Source organism: Micropterus salmoides, unplaced genomic scaffold (assembly GCF_014851395.1).
Source record: "Micropterus salmoides isolate LMB-PRFRI ecotype aquatic unplaced genomic scaffold, ASM1485139v1 Ms_hic_scaffold_14, whole genome shotgun sequence".
Taxonomy (NCBI): domain Eukaryota; kingdom Metazoa; phylum Chordata; class Actinopteri; order Centrarchiformes; family Centrarchidae; genus Micropterus; species Micropterus salmoides.
In genome coordinates, this window is record NW_024040485.1 from 19779145 (window position 1) to 19798717 (window position 19573).

Sequence of the window (19573 nt, forward strand, 5' to 3'; positions counted from 1 at the left end):
CTTCAGAAACAAAGTCTGTAAAGATATGAGTGCTTCAAAAGGAGTCTATACCACACAATGGTGCGGGTCTGTGCCAGGAGAGCTCTACCGTGTAGAGACAGACCTTGAAGTCTACGATCCAGAATCCTACATCTTTTTTTGATCATGCAAGGACGATTCTATCATTCAAAATGCCAGGAAGGGGACCCCAGAGCAACAAAAAGGCTACCTCATCACGTCTAAAGAGTGGGAGACGTGGTTCAGCACCTGCTTTGTGGTCCAGTGGGGAGAATGGGATAGAACCCTTGAAGTCTTCTCACACATTGATAAATTATTCAGATGGTATAAACCTTATGTTAGCTATGTAGGGATCAAAAGAAAACTTTTTGGTCCTGAGGACAAGCAAGATGAACAACAATCAATCATCAAGTAACCGTAAGGAACACTTGTGGCATCCTCGAAACAATCCATAAAAAAATTACAACATTTGTCTAGCCATTAGCATGACTTGGTATTTATCTCTGGGATTTTTAAACAAAACAAGATAATTGGTATTCAAATTAATAGCATGGCTAACTTTGCCTTGAAAAAACAAATTCTGAACTAGGAATAAACAACTTAAATTTCTATGATGCACATATTTTGTAAACACATTTTGGACCTCATGGAATACATTATACTTTAATTTATGTAGTTGTATATAGATAACTGTAATGTCATGAATTTCATAGGGTTCCTAAGGGACTGTTTTCTGTTCAGTCCTGTGTCAGCCACATTGTTTTATCTGTGCATTTTACTTCTTCATTCCAGATAAGAAATAATGCTTCTGAAATAAATGACCTAGTCCAGCTTTAATTTCATATCACATGAAAGTGGGACCAACTGATGGAACTCTAAAACACTGAGAGCAGCAGGTCTGTGGTCTGCCATTTTTCTGCTGCTTTAAAGCTGCTTGCACACTGCCCCAACAAATGCCGACCGACTCCGACCAACACCAACTGTTGGATCAGTGTGCGCCCTCAGTCGGTGTAAGTCGGATGGAGTCTTTAGAGTTTGACATGTCTAGTCGGGTTGGGTCGAGTTGTAGAAAGTCGGACCAATGTGTGCAGCCTTCCAACAAACTGCCAGATTGTGAGTGTCCTCGGGAACATCAGCGCACATGATTTTCTTTGATCATGGGTTAGCAAGGTATCCATTACGCGCTGCTCTCTCTCTCTCTCTCTCTCATTGACAACACACAGTCAAAAAAAATGGTCGAATCAAGAGATTTTATTGGTGGGTTTGACTGACCAATCATGGGTTTGCGTCTACCACATGGTCACGCCCACAATCCCCTTGCTCCGACCAGCACTTGGCTCTAATGGAGACAGAGTTCCACCTTTTTACCAGTTGAAATACGTACTTTGTAGTATTGCACTTGCCAAAAAACTAACAGAATATAGCTTAATCAGTCCTTATTACCAGTCACAATACATTTAAATGGCCAGTACAGCCTGTATAGCCAATGCAGTTTTGCTCTTGCCAAAAAATTTATTCTACCTCACTACATGTGACTTAAAGGTTCTCAAAATGAATTGATTTCATTTATGAGCGTTATGAGTTATGGATACTTATAGCTTACCCAGTCCTTTAAACCTGTTGAAATACCTTTAAAGCTCCAATACAACAAGCAACAAGTAGTTTTCCACTTGCCAAAAAGTGATTGCAGCCTTGACCTTGTGACTTAAATAAGAAAATGTAGGCAACAAAAGTCTGTCTGGTCAGTGTGGAACTGGCAGCTGGTTTTCTGAACGTTCTAAAGAACCGAAACCAACTGCTTGCGTTACGGGTTTCCAATGGCGGGTACCACAGCAACAAATGATTAGTGGTTCAAATGCTCTCCAACTCCTGAAAACACAGGTGAAATGATCAGATGAGTGAAGACCATAGACTGTATAAAGACACGAACCATGCGTTACTCTTCCCAAACTTCCTGTAACGGGAGGGCCGAAACTGCCGCAACACCTGACACATTGGTTCCGTGCTCTCGTTCCCTGATCAACTAAGGGTTTGTTCTAAAACCTATATGAATACAATCCCTTACCTCTAATAACAGCTAACCTCTAATATTAGAGAGAATGCAGGTTTACAATAACATAACCATAAACAGTGGTTTATGAGGGCACAGTCTGAGCCGTGTGCAAACGTTTTAAGCTACATTTTCAGCCGCAAAGTCTGAGAAGAGAGGAAACGATGCAATGAAATTCACACCATCGCTATTTAGAAGACATGCGGGTGCAACTCCCATTAAAATCTGTTTAGAAAAATATATGCTCAGGAGAACTGCTCATTTGGTAAGTTTTGTTTTAACTGTATACACGTGTATTTGAAAAGAAAGGAGATGTGTTACATTGTTATACTGTTTCTGCTTTTTTTTTTTTTTTTTTTACTGTAGTTTACTGTTGTTGCTGAGTCATCAAGCTCTTCACTTCTTAAGAAATTGTTTTCCTGTAGTAGAAGTAAATATCCGTTGTTGTAAGATGACCAAACACTAAAATAAGTTCTCTTATGTTAGCATTTGAACTACAGTGAGCTTTTGAACATGTCTTATAAAATTAAAGGATAGGTTCACATTTTTTTCCCCCAAGTCTTGTCTTAAAACAACACTCACATGCTGACTGAAACAGTTCATACCACTCCATACTGGCCATAAAGAGATCTTTTCTTATGGGATTCCAATGTTAAGAGATGGGGGACGAATTCCACAGTCCTCCTTTTGGGCAAAGATGCATTCTAAACATTAGTCAAAGCTGACATGAAGCCTCTATGACGTGTATTAGGGCCATTGTTGTTTAAACAGTGACTAAAATATGGAGCAGGGGGAGGGCAGTAATATTCCAAAATTTTTCAGTCATTAAAAATACAAGACAATAATCAGCGCAGGCATAAGGAAATAGGTGGGGCTTTCTGACAGGCAAGGCAGACACTGTATTAGGGTTGCAACAAAGCCACAAAGTCACACTTTAGTCATTTATACAGTGAGGAAAATAAGTATTTGAACACCCTGCTATTTTGCAAGTTCTCCCACTTAGAAATCATGGAGGGGTCTGAAATTGTCATCGTAGGTGCATGTCCACTGTGAGAGACATAATCTAAAAAGAAAATCCAGAAATCACAATGTATGATTTTTTAACTATTTATTTGTATGATACAGCTGCAAATAAGTATTTGAACACCTGTCTATCAGCTAGAATTCTGACTCTCAAAGACCTGTTAGTCTGCCTTCAAAATGTCCACCTCCACTCCATTTATCATCCTAAATTAGATGCACCTGTTTGAGGTCGTTAGCTGCATAAAGACACCTGTCCACCCCATACAATCAGTAAGAATCCAACTACTAACATGGCCAAGACCAAAGAGCTGTCCAAAGACACTAGAGACAAAATTGTACACCTCCACAAGGCTGGAAAGGGCTACGGGGAAATTGCTAAGCAGCTTGGTGAAAAAAGGTCCACTGTTGGAGCAATCATTAGAAAATGGAAGAAGCTAAACATGACTGTCAATCTCCCTCGGACTGGGGCTCCATGCAAGATCTCACCTCGTGGGGTCTCAATGATCCTAAGAAAGGTGAGAAATCAGCCCAGAACTACACGGGAGGAGCTGGTCAATGACCTGAAAAGAGCTGGGACCACCGTTTCCAAGGTTACTGTTGGTAATACACTAAGACGTCATGGTTTGAAATCACGCATGGCACGGAAGGTTCCCCTGCTAAAACCAGCACATGTCAAGGCCCGTCTTCAGTTTGCCAATGACCATTTGGATGATCCAGAGGAGTCATGGGAGAAAGTCATGTGGTCAGATGAGACCAAAATAGAACTCTTTGGTCATAATTCCACTAACCGTGTTTGGAGGAAGAAGAATGATGAGTACCATCCCAAGAACACCATCCCTACTGTGAAGCATGGGGGTGGTAGCATCATGCTTTGGGGGTGTTTTTCTGCACATGGGACAGGGAGACTGCACTGTATTAAGGAGAGGATGACCGGGGCCATGTATTGCAAGATTTTGGGGAACAACCTCCTTCCCTCAGTTAGAGCATTAAAGATGGGTCGAGGCCGGGTCTTCCAACATGACAATGACCCGAAGCACACAGCCAGGATAACCAAGGAGTGGCTCTGTAAGAAGCATATCAAGGTTCTGGTGTGGCCTAGCCAGTCTCCAGACCTAAACCCAATAGAGAATCTTTGGAGGGAGCTCAAACTCTGTGTTTCTCAGCGACAGCCCAGAAACCTGAGTGATCTAGAGAAGATCTGTGTGGAGGAGTGGGCCAAAATCCCTCCTGCAGTGTGTGCAAACCTGGTGAAAAACTACAGGAAACGTTTGACCTCTGTAATTGCAAACAAAGGCTACTGTACCAAATATTAACATTGATTTTCTCAGGTGTTCAAATACATATTTGCAGCTGTATCATACAAATAGATAGTTAAAAAATCATACATTGTGATTTCTGGATTTTAATTTATTTTTTTAAGATCATGTCTCTCACAGTGGACATGCACCTACGATGACGATTTCTAAGTGGGAGAACTTGCAAAATAGCAGGGTGTTCAAATACTTATTTTCCTCACTGTAAATGCCTGCAGTTCTTCCTCAATTTTTTTATGCTTATGTGAGGTATATGTTTGTGTGTATTTATACTCGGCTGTTTGCCGTTGAATCTGTTTTTACATCCAACATACTAATTATTTTTAATTCTGACACATGGCCTTGTCTTACAGACAAGTATGTGCTACTGCAACACCACCAACATCACCACCAACATTACCAACACCATTTGCAAAGTGAACATCTTGGAGGGTTTGGCTTACATTCCTTTGTTTCTCGTGGGTTTCCTTGTCAATGCTGCTGCTCTGCGTGTCGTCTTTGCCAAACGGGACTCCTGGACGGACACCCACATATACAGTACATGTTCAACCTGCCCTCATCCTCTTCCTTCCCTTTAGGATCTATGATTCCTTCTTCTGCCTGCCCAAGATTTACTTGTGTACTTTCCTTATGTACACACATTTCACCAACATGTATGCCAGCATCCTGACCATGGCGGCCATCAGTATCCAGCGCTACCTGTCTATAAGGTTCCCACTGCAGGCCAGATCATGGAGGAAGAAGAAAGAGACGGCTTTTGTTGTGTGCCTGGTCCTTTGGGTGCTTCTGGTGACAATGTGTGCTATATTCCGAAAGGAGAACTACCCTGAAAAACTGTGGACCTGTTATGAAAGATGTAAAAATCAACCACTGAAATTGCGATTTATTCTCATTATGGAATTTCTAGGCTTCCTCACTCCGCTGTTTGTTGTTGTGTTCTGTTCCAGTCGGATTATATGTGTTCTGTTAAAAGTGGATGACAAGTCAGAGGAAAAGAAATGCACTATTGGCATAGTGACAGCAAATATGCTCGTATTCATCGTCTGCTACACTCCAATCCATGTTGGCTTTGTTAACGTCTTTAATACTCCACCTACAAACTGGCAGACTACATACTTACCTGCACATACATATTTGCTTGTGTCTGAATGGATCGCTTCCACAAACTGCTGTTTTGATTCCATCAGCTATTATTTTTTATTGAAATGTTTTTATTCATAAGTCATTGGGAGTACACAAAATTGACCTGTCTCTAAAAACAGCATTTGTGTGAACCATTTTTTTTTAGAAAAATTATATTGTTAAAACAAATTATACTGTTAAATGGGCACACATTAAGTTCAGTTTGCTGGTCATGATGAATAATACTTAGCCTGTGGGAACAGTTTTATAATCTTTTCTCTGGCTCTGGAGGGAGTTTGAAACAAACACCCCAAAGATGTCAGCAGGATAATCTTTGCATGGGCTTGAGACTTTTTCATTTTTAATATAAACCTGCATTGCAGGTTATATGATTAATAACAAACGGGTCATATGGGGTTTGAAAGAAGTGGGAATTTAGGAGGCTAGAAGGGTCAGATTGAAGATACTATTGAGTTGCATTGTGGGAATTGTAGGATGGAGCTTGATACATTTAAGGGACTAAAAGTCAGGATATCTGGACCTGTGCTCCTTCGTGTTTTGACTATTTTTTTTAGCATCATTCTGTTTCTTGTGAATTCCAACAGTGGACTATGCCTTTACATTTGCATTATAAGTAGCAAGCTGACTGATTGCAATAAATAGTATTTGGCTTTTTTTAATTAGAACTTTTATTGTGATTTATTTCTATTTGTGTGTAATGCTGATATAAAAAAAGAATAACTTTTTAATTGGTGGTTGACTCCTCAGTTTCCAGTTGGTTAATTGCACAGTTGATTTGTTAATATAGATATTTATTTTTAAATCAGTGGAAAAAAATTTACTCTACAACAGTTACATCTGGCTTAGCCTAATTAATCAAGTTGCTATATGAACTATTTAACTACTTTAGGGTGAATGTTCATGGGTGTGTGTTTTAGGATATAAATACCTTTTATCTTACTCCCGCAACCTTTTGTTGACCTTATTGCTCTCTGTGTGATGTTCAAAGAATGATATCAAAGCAGAGAACAAGGGTTCTCATCTCTGCACCAGACTTCTCAACAAAACAGCCTGTATCGAGCTCTGCAGCGCAGACAGACAATGTTGAGTCAATGCACAGACACCCTTTCACCCACTCACAGATGCCTGATTAATGAAGGCCAGTGTCCAGCTCCCTCTTGTGGCTAGGATAACAAATGCTTGAAAGACTTTCCGCTGCCTCTCTGCTGAGAAGCGGCCTGTTTCAAACTGCAGAATCTGATGACAAATATGGCTCATTTACAGAAAATAAACTGCAATAATGACATACACATTACTTGAGACTGCTGTGAATTAATGGAATTGCATTTGTAAATGTGTGTATTTGTGTGTATATGCGTGGGCATGTGTATAATGATATGCATTTATTTCAATGAGTGCATTCAGAGCCACACTCGACAACATTAGCAGTCAATTATATAATGCCATTTAATAGCAATACTCCAAAGATTGATGGTTATTATAACAGCAGTATCTTAGCAACTGCAAAAACTCAACAGGCATCAGTCAAATGAGAAGGCTCAGTTCTGGCTGAGATCAGGCCTGTGACTCTACTCTAATAACAAGAAACAGCTGAGCTCAGCAGTCAGCCAAAGTCACGTAAATACTGTACATACATCTTATTCACAGCATTGTCACCGAGAAAACCCAAAAAAAATCTCACACCTCAAACACAGTCGTGTCTCAGAAGAGCTTGAAGGATCCCCCCTCGAAACCAAACGGACACGCTATACCTTCAGGATGATTATTTACACTATTCACAAATGATACAGAACAGCTCATTTTCAAAATGCAAAAAAAGAACATTTTTGTGCTTTTCCTTATTACTGCACAGTATAATGACTATAAACAAACAAACAAAAAAGAATGAGTACATTCATTCACTCAGGATGTTGACATGTATTTTCAAGATCCTCCAGTATGGCAGTTGGTTGGAAATGACAGACAGACAATCACTAGACTACAGAATAAGACGAAAAGCCCAGAATCAGCAAAAACAAAAAATGAGATACACAGTGTTCTCACAGCATTTCACTCCATTTGAAGGTTTGCTTATGAACTACTTCTAAATCATTATTATTACATATTGGCTATTATATTATAATAAACATTCAAGTTCAAAGTGTCTGCATTTATTCTTACATATTTACAGTATATAAGTGTGGCATGATGTGTCAGAGTAGTTTATAAACAGACCCTCAAACACTGTTGGTTTCAGCATTCAGTGTCAGTGGCATCCGGGGCAGACAGAGGGGTGGGGGCTGAAAAAATGATTTCAACAGTACAAGCCGACATCTAGATACAAAAATAAAACATTCAGCATGTAAGGTCAAAGGCATACATATCACAAGTATACTGCAACAAGTGAGTTATCCGACACCGCAGTACATGACGTGCACTGCTGATGGAAGTGGTCTTCATGGCACTTTTGAAACAAGTTTCTGTCTTGCTTCACTAATCAGGCATCATTTTATCATTCATATCTTGGTTTTGGCACACAGACGTGAAAAAAAAGACACTGGTAATACTTAGCGTCTTGGTGATTTCAATCTTAGAGTAGGTTGATGTGAAACTTCTATGAAAACAGATTTTCATACATTAATAGCTATAATGAATTATAATAATTAATGTTTGTTTTTGTTTGCAAGCTTGTGCCTGATGTCATTTTTTTTGGAGTTACTGTTTGTCTTATCATTTTATCTAAATTAAAGTTTATTATGTACAGATAAACCATATATTGCTGCTCACTACAAGGTTAGCACAAACCAAAATGTGTCGACTACTGACTGCGACTGAGAGCGAAAATCAAATCATCTGGTCAGTTCCCGCTTTTTCCCTACTGTTGTTGTTGGTGCATCTCATTTCATCAAGCCCTACCTGCTTTTTGTTTCTGTCTTGTTCATCTTGACTCTCTTCTTTTTTTTGACTTCCATCTCCTCACTAACCCACAGAAAAACAATGTTGTGTTGACCTAAACGCTGACCATTTCATGGCACGGGACACTTTCATGGGCTGAATATATGGTCCCATTTGCCTGCTGGGAACATTTCCATTACCCCTATTGGCTTTGAGTTAAGCCAGAGGTTTCCATCATCATGACTGTAACTGTCACTTTGTTCTGTGTCATGTCTGTGGGACCTTGACTAACTGTGGGCTTAAGGGGAAATTTGCCCTATAAAACCGGACTGTGTAAATGTCTATAATGCAACATTAATGGACGCGTGTGTGTGGAAAAACCCTAAGGTGACAGTGAAGGACAAGGTGTTCATATATTGCAGTCCATTTTTTTAATTCTCTAAAACACCTCTCTTTCTTTCTGTCCCGCAGTGTCAGCCCACTGTTCTGGTGCAATCTCCCCAGACGACCAACATGGAAGTTATTGGTCATTAAAGAGTACATGGGGTGTAAGGAGGCAAATGAATAGAGCGATGGATGGCTCAGATGCTGTCATTACGGGGAGCATGCGGTTGGCAAAAATAGTGCTGACATTTCAGTGCTGCACTTTGCTCTCCAAAGATGTGAGTTATGGTCCCATATCCCTATGAGACAGTTTAGAGGCATTTGGCACACACACACCGTGCTTCCTGTGTACATAGAATACTAAATACCCTCACTCACCTGTACAAAAACATGTAGGCATGTACTGTATGTGCGCAGCAAAGAGGAAGAGTGAGAAAACGAACTAGAGAGAGGAGTTTTCTCATCATCCATTAGATTTGTGTTTACAGTTAGAATGACTTGTCTGATGAGTCACCTACAGCTTCAGATACTTTTACGATGTTCAGAATTTGTAATTTCACTTCAAGTGCCTAGTTGGCAATCAGACCAACAGGTAATAGAGTGGAGAACAGATGGGCAGCAGTCTTGTTAATGTTATCCAAGAGGGGGGAAAGCATCCCACTCCTGCAGCAGTATCTGACTGGCTCTGCTTCCTCAGTTAATCTGCACAGAGAAGGCAGCCTCTAAATGCGTGTCCATCTTTGTCTCTGTCCACATCCTCTCTGCCTCACATTCTGCTTTCTTTCTTTCTTTGCACTCCATTCTCTCTCCTCCCTCTTCCTGCTGCCGCTGGAGGGAGAGGCAACTCTGCAATGCAGACACAGCAACAACCTCAGTCCATCTGACCAATTAATGTGAGCCAGGATATGAGTGGCAGACCCAGCAGCCAGTCATAAAGAGAGACTTTGCATGGGGTGAAAAGGGGTAGGGTGGTGGGGGGTTGCCTGAGAGACTGACAGAGGAGATTAGGAGGGCTGAATAACAAATAAAGATGTAGGGAGATGGGAAGGAAGAGGGGAATGGACTGAGTGAGGAGGAAAGAGAGATCTATGTAAACAAAACAGAGAGCTCTGGACATGGAAAAGCTCCCGTCCCCTTAATTTCCTCAAGAGTCACTGGCCAGCCTGAGTCCTATCACTGCAGTTCTTCTTACTCATCAGCTGGCTGAGATCCACCAGCTCACCCAGCTCCCCTCGCTCCAGGGCCCCTCTCAGCAGGGCCCTGCTCAGCCCGGGGGCGTGTTGCTGGGACACGTAAGCTTGGCCACTGGGAGCGGGCATGGAGGGTGGAGGCAGAGGGACAGGGACCATGCCATGGCTGCTGAGGATGTATCCTTCCGGGGCTGGCCAGCGCAATGGCAGCGGCTCACCATACTCCATGGGGGCGCTGGGTGCTGAGACCACCCTCCTGCGCTCAGGCGAGTCCTGGGGGGTCATGGGGTATACATATTCCCCTGCAGACTTCCTGAGAGGCGCTTTGGGTGTCCCCTTTCCTCCTTTTTCTTGCTTGCTCAGGCAGACATAGTGCTGGCGTGGCGTATCATTCCCTCGGCCCTCACCACTGTGTCTCCCGCCTCCCCCCTGCTGGAAGAGTCTGGTGGTCAGGTAGACGGAGGGGGGTATGCGGCAGGGTGAACCCAGACCCACAGAGCCTCCCCCCAGGTACGTCTGGCTGGTGTCCCAGCCACCAGAGTTGGAGTCCGACAGTCGTAGGCCTCTGCGTTTCTGCTGGGGCGTGTGCTCCGGGGTGGGCAGGAAACCTGGGTCAAGTTCTCCTGACTTCACCCAGCCGTTGGGCATGACAAACAGGGTTTCACCGCCCTGAGAGCAGGGGCGCTCCCCTCCTCCCTGCCGCGTCACACTGAGCACAGAGCCTCCCATCCCGCCGGCATTACTCAGCAGGCCTCTTTCACGCCGCTGGATAGAGGACTGGGAGGCGTTGCCGTGGCGACGGTTGGTGGGCTTGTGGGCCATGATCCAGCACACAGCAATGCCAGAGAGCGCCGCCCCGATGGTGAACGCGGAGACTGCAGAAGCCACAAGCAGGTTGAGGGAGACCAAGCTCTCCGGTTCAATCAGCAAACTCTGCTGCAGAATTCCTGAGGATTAAGAGACACAATTATGCAGATGACATTTAGTAGAACAGCACAATGGACATCCTCTCTCAGTGTCTGTCCACAGGGTGCAGTTTAAAATTATTATTATTATTACATATAGTGCTATTCTGCTACTAAATACTTAGTGCTTTCCACCTCACAAGATATAATGTATCATAATAAATCAATAACTATAATAACACTCATAAATGGTGATCATCGTGTTCAGCTATATACGATTATTTTCTGCGATGATTATCTTTAAAGGGAGCTTCTCTCCAGACTGGCCTTGAGGCTCAACAGGCTCCAGGTTGAGAGAGGCCTGCACTTGTCATCAGCTCAGACCACGGCAGCTGACTTTTCTTTTCTCCTCTCCTCTCCTCACACTTTCCATCCTGCAGCCTGGTAAGTGAGTCTCTCCTCGCAGCATACCATTACCTCAGTGTTTCCACCCAGCTCTAATCACTCCCATCTGCAGACACAGCAGCACATGTCTGTCCTGTCTTGGCCTCTGCTGTGCTTTCACTGCTTGGATTAGAGCCTGTCAGGTCTGCAGCCTGGCACCGCTGACTTCTACTGCTATCAGTTTCTGAAAGCAGGATAAACACTAGAAGCCCATCAGTTTAAAACAAATGTGTATGAGTTTGCTGTTGTCTTTTGGAAAGTCGGATCTAGCTAAATGGATTTTATGACTAAAACAGGCAGAACAGTTCTGAAAGAATATGCTGGAAAGGAAATAATTTTTTTCTGGGTTTCCACTGACTTGAATGTGAATTTCAGAGCAGGGTTCAAAGAGGCCCTCTCTGGCGCTGCTGAAGTGACATCTGAGCCTCATCACAGAAGTGACATCAGTTTTTTATGCTCAGCTATTTTCAGCTTGCTCACTGGTTACCCTCGGTCAGTCCTCTCTCAGATGTTCAGCGTTGAGAGAACAAAGCCTCATAACCAGAAGGAAGTTCCATTTTCCGTTGTGCAGTGGTATTGTCTACCAGCAGTTACACTGCTCACATCCTCCCTAATTAAACTGTCTCACACCGGGAGCGTTTTGACCTGTAGGAAGTGAGGCTGAAACCAAAATCCCAGTTCAACTCTCACCTGATTCATCTCTGACAAAGACACCAAAACACTCTAAGTTGCTAATATCAAGGTTGAATGGATCTTGCTGAGCTGGGGAGGAAATCACATTACACTTTGGATAATTAAAATGTGCTAAATTACAGTTAATGTCGCAAAATACTCTCTCACTCAGAAGTATGAGTTTTCTTCCCCCAGAACAAAATATTCAGTGACAAGTAGACAGGTGTAATGAGGGATTCAGCCACTAGGTGGAGCTTGCCCTCAGTCCACCGTTCACAGCCAGAAGCATCCATGTCATAGTGCTGCAACCTACCATCACAGTCTCCTAGATGGGAGGTGGTGTTTCCATATTCCACATCTTGTTGAAAAGGCAGCCTGCATTCACAGAGAGATCACAAATAAGAACATCAAAGATTTCAATATGTCTCTTCATATACGTTATCGTGCCTTTAACTTATTACAGTTTTTCTCAGTCGCTTTGGTGCATTTCTGGAATCATCCTTAACATTTGCAAAACAGTAAGTGCATTTCTCAAAACAGGTAGTGCACAACACAGTGGATTACCTGCAAAAGCCCATTACTTGCTCAAAATCCTTAGTCTATCTCTCAAAAGCAAATCTTTATGTTATAGAACTTGTCAGTGCCATCAGAACGGCAAGTCCTTGTGTCTTGTTTATGAACAAGCAAGTCAAAATGTTTAGCCATCTTGTCAATATAACAGTGTACAGTGTAAAGTATTTTCTGATGTATACTCTGGCTAAAATTTTGATGACAATGATTGAAAATGCACAAGGCTGCACTTTTTTTGTCTGGCATATATCACTTTCACCAGTACAAAGTTATACATTGCAGGAGAGAGGACAGGAATCACAGCTATGCTTTTACTGTTTGTACTGTAATTTGTTGACAGAGCATGTCATTGTAAGAAGAAAAGAAAGAGACAGGACTGTTGCATGGGATACAGTACATCCCTTTGGCTGACGTTCTGGTCTGTTTTATCACAGATTGTCTTCCACATCACAACAGATATCTTCATCAATTCAGGGCACATTTACAAAAAAATTCAAATAGACATGTATAGAATGTCTATCTATATATACATACGGAAGCCCTAATCAAATATTCTTTTACTCTGTTTTCCTGTGATAATGGGATAAGTGTCTCGTGATTTCAAGATAACCATAATGGTAATTATAGTGCAGCTTGCATTATCATTGGTTAGCTCACTTGGTAGTGCACAGGACCTATAGGTTCGAGGTTGTGTGTTCAATCCTCACTGAAGACTAAATTTTTCTTTTTTATATTTTTCATAATCCTCTTCATCAAAGTTCTTATGAAAAGACTGTTTCACATGCTCACATTACTGTAAAGCATGTACTGGACATGTGCGTTCTTGGTCCACATCCATCAACCTATGGACTTGTCATTTCCCCATCATTCCCAGGCAGAGGAAAGACCTTCTCATTCAGGGGAATCCATATAATGTTACACATTTCCTGATGGCTTTCCGAACCTTTGAAATAGCCTGTTGGGAAATGTGTGATTGGATTCCCCTCAATCTCTTCATAACAATTTTGCTGAAGAGGATAATACACACAAAAGAAGAAAAAGAAAGTCTACAAGAACAGGAGTCAAACTAATCAAACTGAGCCCTGTACTCTACCAACTGAACTAACCAGTGACACTGGTAATTGCTTTGAAATTATCCTAAAGAAACGCACCTGCCAGCCCCTGTATTGAGCTATGGTTTGTTATCTCGTGATCACGAGAAAATTAATTATCCCATTCTCAGGGGAAAATGCTTTATATATATATATATATATTTATATTACTTCTCACTGCGTATTGTTACTGTTTACTGGTATTGAGTATTGGTATGAGTGTTGCAATTGTGATGTTGTTGTGGTCTATTCTTACTTTGTTTATGGTCCTTAAGAAACAACATTTCGCTTAGCTACAGTATATACTTGTAGGCAAAGGATATGAATAAAGTATTTTAACTTTGATTTTTGATAACGTGTTCAACCATTTTGCATGTAGTGACTAATGCAATGAACTTATGCCTAGATGTTTTGGGGGGTAAGATTATTCAGCAGAGACTGGTATAATTCATTATGATCAGCAGGACATAAGCAATTGATAATGTAGGAAACAGCAGACAATTGTACATAATCATTTGCATCAGTGTGTCAAGCCATTTGCAATTTGTTCAAAACAATGAGAAAGTGCTTTTATGATGTGTACAAGTGACGAGATGATGTGAAGGTTGAACAATTAGTTTTGAGAATTTCAATTCTGATCTGACAAATGCACCAAAGCGACTGAGAAAACTGTAACTATATAGCCTACAGTTATGTGATCTCTCATTGTGGTGTGTGATGAATGTTTACAGTCTTACATAACTTATACCTGACTGAAAATAACTGACTTTTTAAATGAAAATGCTCACATTTGCCACAAAGTATGGAAGAAAATGTGGTGCTTCCAGGCCTCCTTGTGATTTCCTGTTTCGTAATGTTGAAAGTGAGATTCTTGTTTTTTTGTTATTCTAGTAAAACTGAGTAGTTAGTGAGTCTAGTGTTTTGAACCATTTGTCGGTGGGCGTGATGGAAAGCACTGAGAACAGGTAATTAATCTGAGGTAATGTTTTCATTTAACCGATGCAATTCGTCCAATGAGAGTGAGTGGAAGTTTGGTCCATCGTTTAAAATCATCTTCTTTTTTTTTAACAGAGGGGTGTAGTTGAGGTGGAAGAGATCTGACATCTTATCAGAAATGCCTAAATATTTTATGTTGCCAGTGTGAAGAGGGAAGCAGGAGTCTTGAGCTGCAGAATCCCACACATCTAGAGATAGCGGTAGTATAGTTGATTTATTCCAGTTTATTGTGTAATGAGAGATTATTGAGAAGTTATTAATGATCAATGTTTCCTGTAGTAACACAGATGGATTTATACAGTGAGGAAAATAAGTATTTGAACACACTGCTATTTTGCAAGTTCTCCCACTTAGAAATCATGGAGGGGTCTGAAATTGTCATCGTAGGTGCATGTCCACTGTGAGAGACATAATCTAAAAAAAAAAAAATCCAGAAATCACAATGTATGATTTTTTAACTATTTATTTGTATGATACAGCTGCAAATAAGTATTTGAACACCTGTCTATCAACTAGAATTCTGACTCTCAAAGACCTGTTAGTCTGCCTTCAAAATGTCCACCTCCACTCCATTTATTATCCTAAATTAGATGCACCTGTTTGAGGTCGTTAGCTGCATAAAGACACCTGCCCACCCCATACAATCAGTAAGAATCCAACTACTAACATGGCCAAGACCAAAGAGCTGTCCAAAGACACTAGAGACAAAATTGTACACCTCCACAAGGCTGGAAAGGGCTACGGGGAAATTGCCAAGCAGCTTGGTGAAAAAAGGTCCACTGTTGGAGCAATCATTAGAAAATGGAAGAAGCTAAACATGACTGTTAATCTCCCTCGGACTGGGGCTCCATGCAAGATCTCACCTCGTGGGGTCTCAATGATCCTAAGAAAGGTGAGAAATCAGCCCAGAACTACACGGGAGGAGCTGGTCAATGACCTGAAAAGAGCTTGGACCACCGTTTCCAAGGTTACTGTTGGTAATACACTAAGACGTCATGGTTTGAAATCATGCATGCAGAAGGTTCCCCTGCTTAAACCAGCACATGTCAAGGCCCGTCTTAAGTTTGCCAATGACCATTTGGATGATCCAGAGGAGTCGTGGGAGAAAGTCATGTGGTCAGATGAGACCAAAATAGAACTTTTTGGTCATAATTCCACTAACCGTGTTTGTAGGAAGAAGAATGATGAGTACCATCCCAAGAACACCATCCCTACTGTGAAGCATGGGGGTGGTAGCATCATGCTTTGGGGGTGTTTTTCTGCACATGGGACAGGGCGACTGCACTGTATTAAGGAGAGGATGACCGGGGCCAAGTATTGCGAGATTTTGGGGAACAACCTCCTTCCCTCAGTTAGAGCATTGAAGCTGGGTCGAGGCCGGGTCTTCCAACATGACAATGACCCGAAGCACACAGCCAGGATAACCAAGGAGTGGCTCTGTAAGAAGCATATCAAGGTTCTGGCGTGGCGTAGCCAGTTTACAGACCTAAACCCAATAGAGAATCTTTGGAGGGAGCTCAAACTCCGTGTTTCTCAGCGACAGCCCAGAAACCTGACTGATCTAGAGAAGATCTGTGTGGAGGAGTGGGCCAAAATCCCTCCTGCAGTGTGTGCAAACCTGGTGAAAAACTACAGGAAACGTTTGACCTCTGTAATTGCAAACAAAGGCTACTGTACCAAATATTAACATTGATTTCCTCAGGTGTTCAAATACTTATTTGCAGCTGTATCATACAAATAAATAGTTAAAAAATCATACATTGTGATTTCTGGATTTTTTTTTTTAGATTATGTCTCTCACAGTGGACATGCACCTACGATGACAATTTCAGACCCCTCCATGATTTCTAAGTGGGAGAACTTGCAAAATAGCAGGGTGTTCAAATACTTATTTTCCTCACTGTAGATACAATAGATAGATATAGATACAACATAAAATAGATAGAATAGATACAATAATAAATAATCTATGCAGATGAAAGACTAATTTTATGTTGTGAGCTGGCATTCTGGATTCCATCAATTTTATTGTTTTTTTTGTATTATTGCTGCGAGTGGTTCGATGAAAATAGAAAATAGGGATGGTAAGAGTGGGAATCCTTGTCCGGTTCCCTGATGAAGTGTGAAGCTAGTTGAGGTTATCTGGTTTGTGATTACTAAGGCTCTAGGTGACGTGTACAGTGTTCTTATCCAATGGATGAACGACTCTCAAAAACCAAACTTGCGCAGGTTGCTAAATAGAAAAGTCCAGTTTACTTTGTCAAACGCTTTTTCGGCATCTAATGATATGATTATGGTTTTGTCTTGTCTTTGCTGCTATTGTTTGGCATTTTATTTAAGGCTGTATAGAGTTCTTCAGAAGTAAGAGGTGTGTCTAAAAGGTTGGCTTGTTCTCTAGGTAGTGTAGGTAGGTTCATGGTAGGTTGGCTAAGAAGTTGTCTATTTCTGATTTCTTTGGTTAGGTTCATGCTTTGAGGAATAGACATTGCTATAAAAGAAAGATATTGTTTATGTCCTGCGGATTGTGGGTTATAGTATCTGTTGAGTATGGATGGAATAACTGCTTTCTCTTTTTTGCATTGTAATTGGTTTGCTAGATATTTATTTGCTTTATTTATCACAATCCTGTCCTGAGCTTGTCTGTGTTATATTATTTTGGCCATGCCTTCTCGGTGTTTTGATTTTGGTTTCTCTGTGTCTGGGTTTCAGTCCTGTCTGTCTGTGGTCTTGTATCCAGTCTTCTACTTGTTTTGTGTGGTGGTTCTGATCTGTCCTGTTATCTCGTTGTCTGCCTTAGTCTGCCAGTGCCCTGCTCGGCCAGCGCAGCTAGCCCTCCGCCTGTCCTGCCAGTGCCCTGCACTTTAGTTCTGTTCCTGTCCCTCATGTGTTAGTTTCCCACCACCATGCTTAGGTTCCGTCTGTTGGTTAGGTGTGATTTATGTTCTCTGCCAGTTTCAGTAATCAGATTTTTTTAATTCAGCTCTAGTCTCTGTTTAGCCTTCATTATTCATCCACATCTTATTTAGTATCTGTCTTGCCTCGTATCTTAGTTCTTAGTCCTGTACCTTAGTTCTTGTCTTAGTGTTCACTCCTGGTCGGTGTACTTCTGTGTTGTGCCAATGTCTGAGTTCTGCTTTACCTTAGCTTCTGTCTGTGTTCCTTGTTGGTGTTAGTTCATTTGTGATCTGTCCACTTGTTTATGTTACTCTGATGTTTAGTGTTGAGTAACTTGTGTTTGTCTTTCCCCCCTCAGTAATCTGCCTGCCAGCTATTCTCTGTTTTCCCTTCTGTCTCTCTGCCTCGTTAACCCTGATCCCAGTCACCTGTGTTGCTCCCGCCCTGCTTGTTAGTCACTGTGTATAAATGTCTGGTGTTTCTGTTCATTCCCTGTCTGGTCATTGTCGCATGTTAGTCCTGTCGGATTGCTACCATTTGGATGTACCAGTTCCTGTACTCGGGAGTTCTGTTCATGCCTGTTTGTCGTGCTTGGGATAAATAAACCCTGGAACTCAATCTCAGCTCACAGTGTCTTGCATTTGGGTTCACTCCTGCTGCACTCACTCAGCAGTCCGTGACAGAATGACCGGACCAATTAAGAGCCCAGCAGACACTCTAAATGAGGAACAGACTGACGTGCTGAGGGAGCTTCTGACGCTGAGGAATATGTGGTATGGGGCTAGTCATGTTAGCCATAAGGCAGCTATCGTGTCCCTTGCCTGGAAGAGCCTGGCTGCTAAGCCAGGAGCAGCAGACTCTTTCCCTGGGTGGGCTTGTGACTTCCTCCACACCTTAGCCGATCCCCCAGCCAAGTCCTCATCAGTTCCTCAGTCCGTTAGCCTGGAAATGGCTAACACCCGGACCGCTAGCCTCCAGCCGTCCATTCCCCGGCCTGCTAGCCCTCAAAGGACTTGTTCTCGGCCTGCTAGTTGCAGGTTGGGAAGCATCCTCCTGTCCTGCCCGGCTAGAGCTGCTAGTCCTCCGCCTGTCCTACCTGGATCCTGCTCGGCCAGCGCGGCTAGCCCTCCGCCTGTCCTGCCAGTGCCCTGCTCGGCCAGCGCGGCTAGCCTGTCCGTCTGCCTGCCCCACCTACCAAGGACTCAGGTACGATGACTCTCCTGGCCTACCTGACCACGAAGGCCAGGGAGTCAGAGGCAGCACGGGCAGCTAGCCTATGGCCTGATAGCCTGGAGGCTAGGCATTCCCCAGAGTCCTCTTTTGAAGGGTTTTTCGGGTTCCCGTGGTGGTCATCGGAGGCGACAAGGTCACCATCAGAGACCCGTCTGCAACCAGCCCGATCCCTGGCCTGCTAGCGCTGCTAGCCGCCTGCCCGAACCCTGGCCTACTCCTGCTCCCAGGTCTCACTCTGTGGTCCTACCGACACCTGTTGCTGGTCCCTCATCGAAGGTCCGACTGACACCAGTTCCAAGGTCTCAGTCAGTGGCCAGACCGGTTCCTGCTCCCCGTGCTCCGTCGGTGGTCCGGCCGGCACCAGCTTCGCCGGTGGTCCGATCGACTCCTGTTCCTTTGTCAGTGGTCAGACAGCCTCCAGCTCCTCATGTTCGGTCCATGGTCATCAGCCCAGCTGTTCAGTCCATGGCCTCCAGCCCTGCCGTCTCGCCCGTGGACCTCAGCCCAGCCACTCAGCCCATGTTCCTCAGTCCAGCTCTGCCACTTGAGGACTCAGGCCTCCTACGTCGGCCTCCTGACCAACCTCCGGAGAGGTTCCGCCCTCAGCACTGGCCTCCTGCCCAAGCTCCTGAACTGTGTTCCCTCTGTTCTGCCTGGCCTCATGGGTCGTCCCCCGGGACGACCACCTGAACTGTTATGCCCTCCTGGTCTGCTCGGTCGACCTCCGGGTCGGCCCCCTGAACTGTTTCCCCCTTGCTCTGCCCTCGGGCTGCCCGCCTGAGGTTTCCCTGTC

At 43.0% G+C, this 19573-nt stretch overlaps 2 protein-coding genes across 2 annotated transcripts in view; one reads left to right on the forward strand and one right to left on the reverse strand.

Moving 5' to 3' along the window:
- The first annotated feature begins 342 nt into the window (after positions 1 to 342).
- On the forward strand, positions 343 to 5604 carry gpr35b (G-protein coupled receptor 35 b). The gene is given in 3 exon segments (XM_038718197.1): positions 343 to 2312; positions 4737 to 4924; positions 4926 to 5604. Coding segments are annotated over 3 exon segments (963 nt in total). The 5' UTR covers positions 343 to 2216.
- Positions 5605 to 6947: 1343 nt separating this feature from the next.
- Positions 6948 to 19573, reverse strand: part of LOC119902184 (semaphorin-6B-like) — a 38607-nt gene continuing 25981 nt past the window's right edge. Inside the window, exons 16-17 of the mRNA XM_038718196.1 lie at positions 12309 to 12370; positions 6948 to 10921 (exon numbers count right to left, since the gene is read on the reverse strand). Coding sequence (XP_038574124.1) covers positions 9936 to 10921; positions 12309 to 12370 — 1048 coding nt within the window. The 3' untranslated portion in view covers positions 6948 to 9935. The remainder of the gene's footprint in view (positions 10922 to 12308; positions 12371 to 19573) is intronic.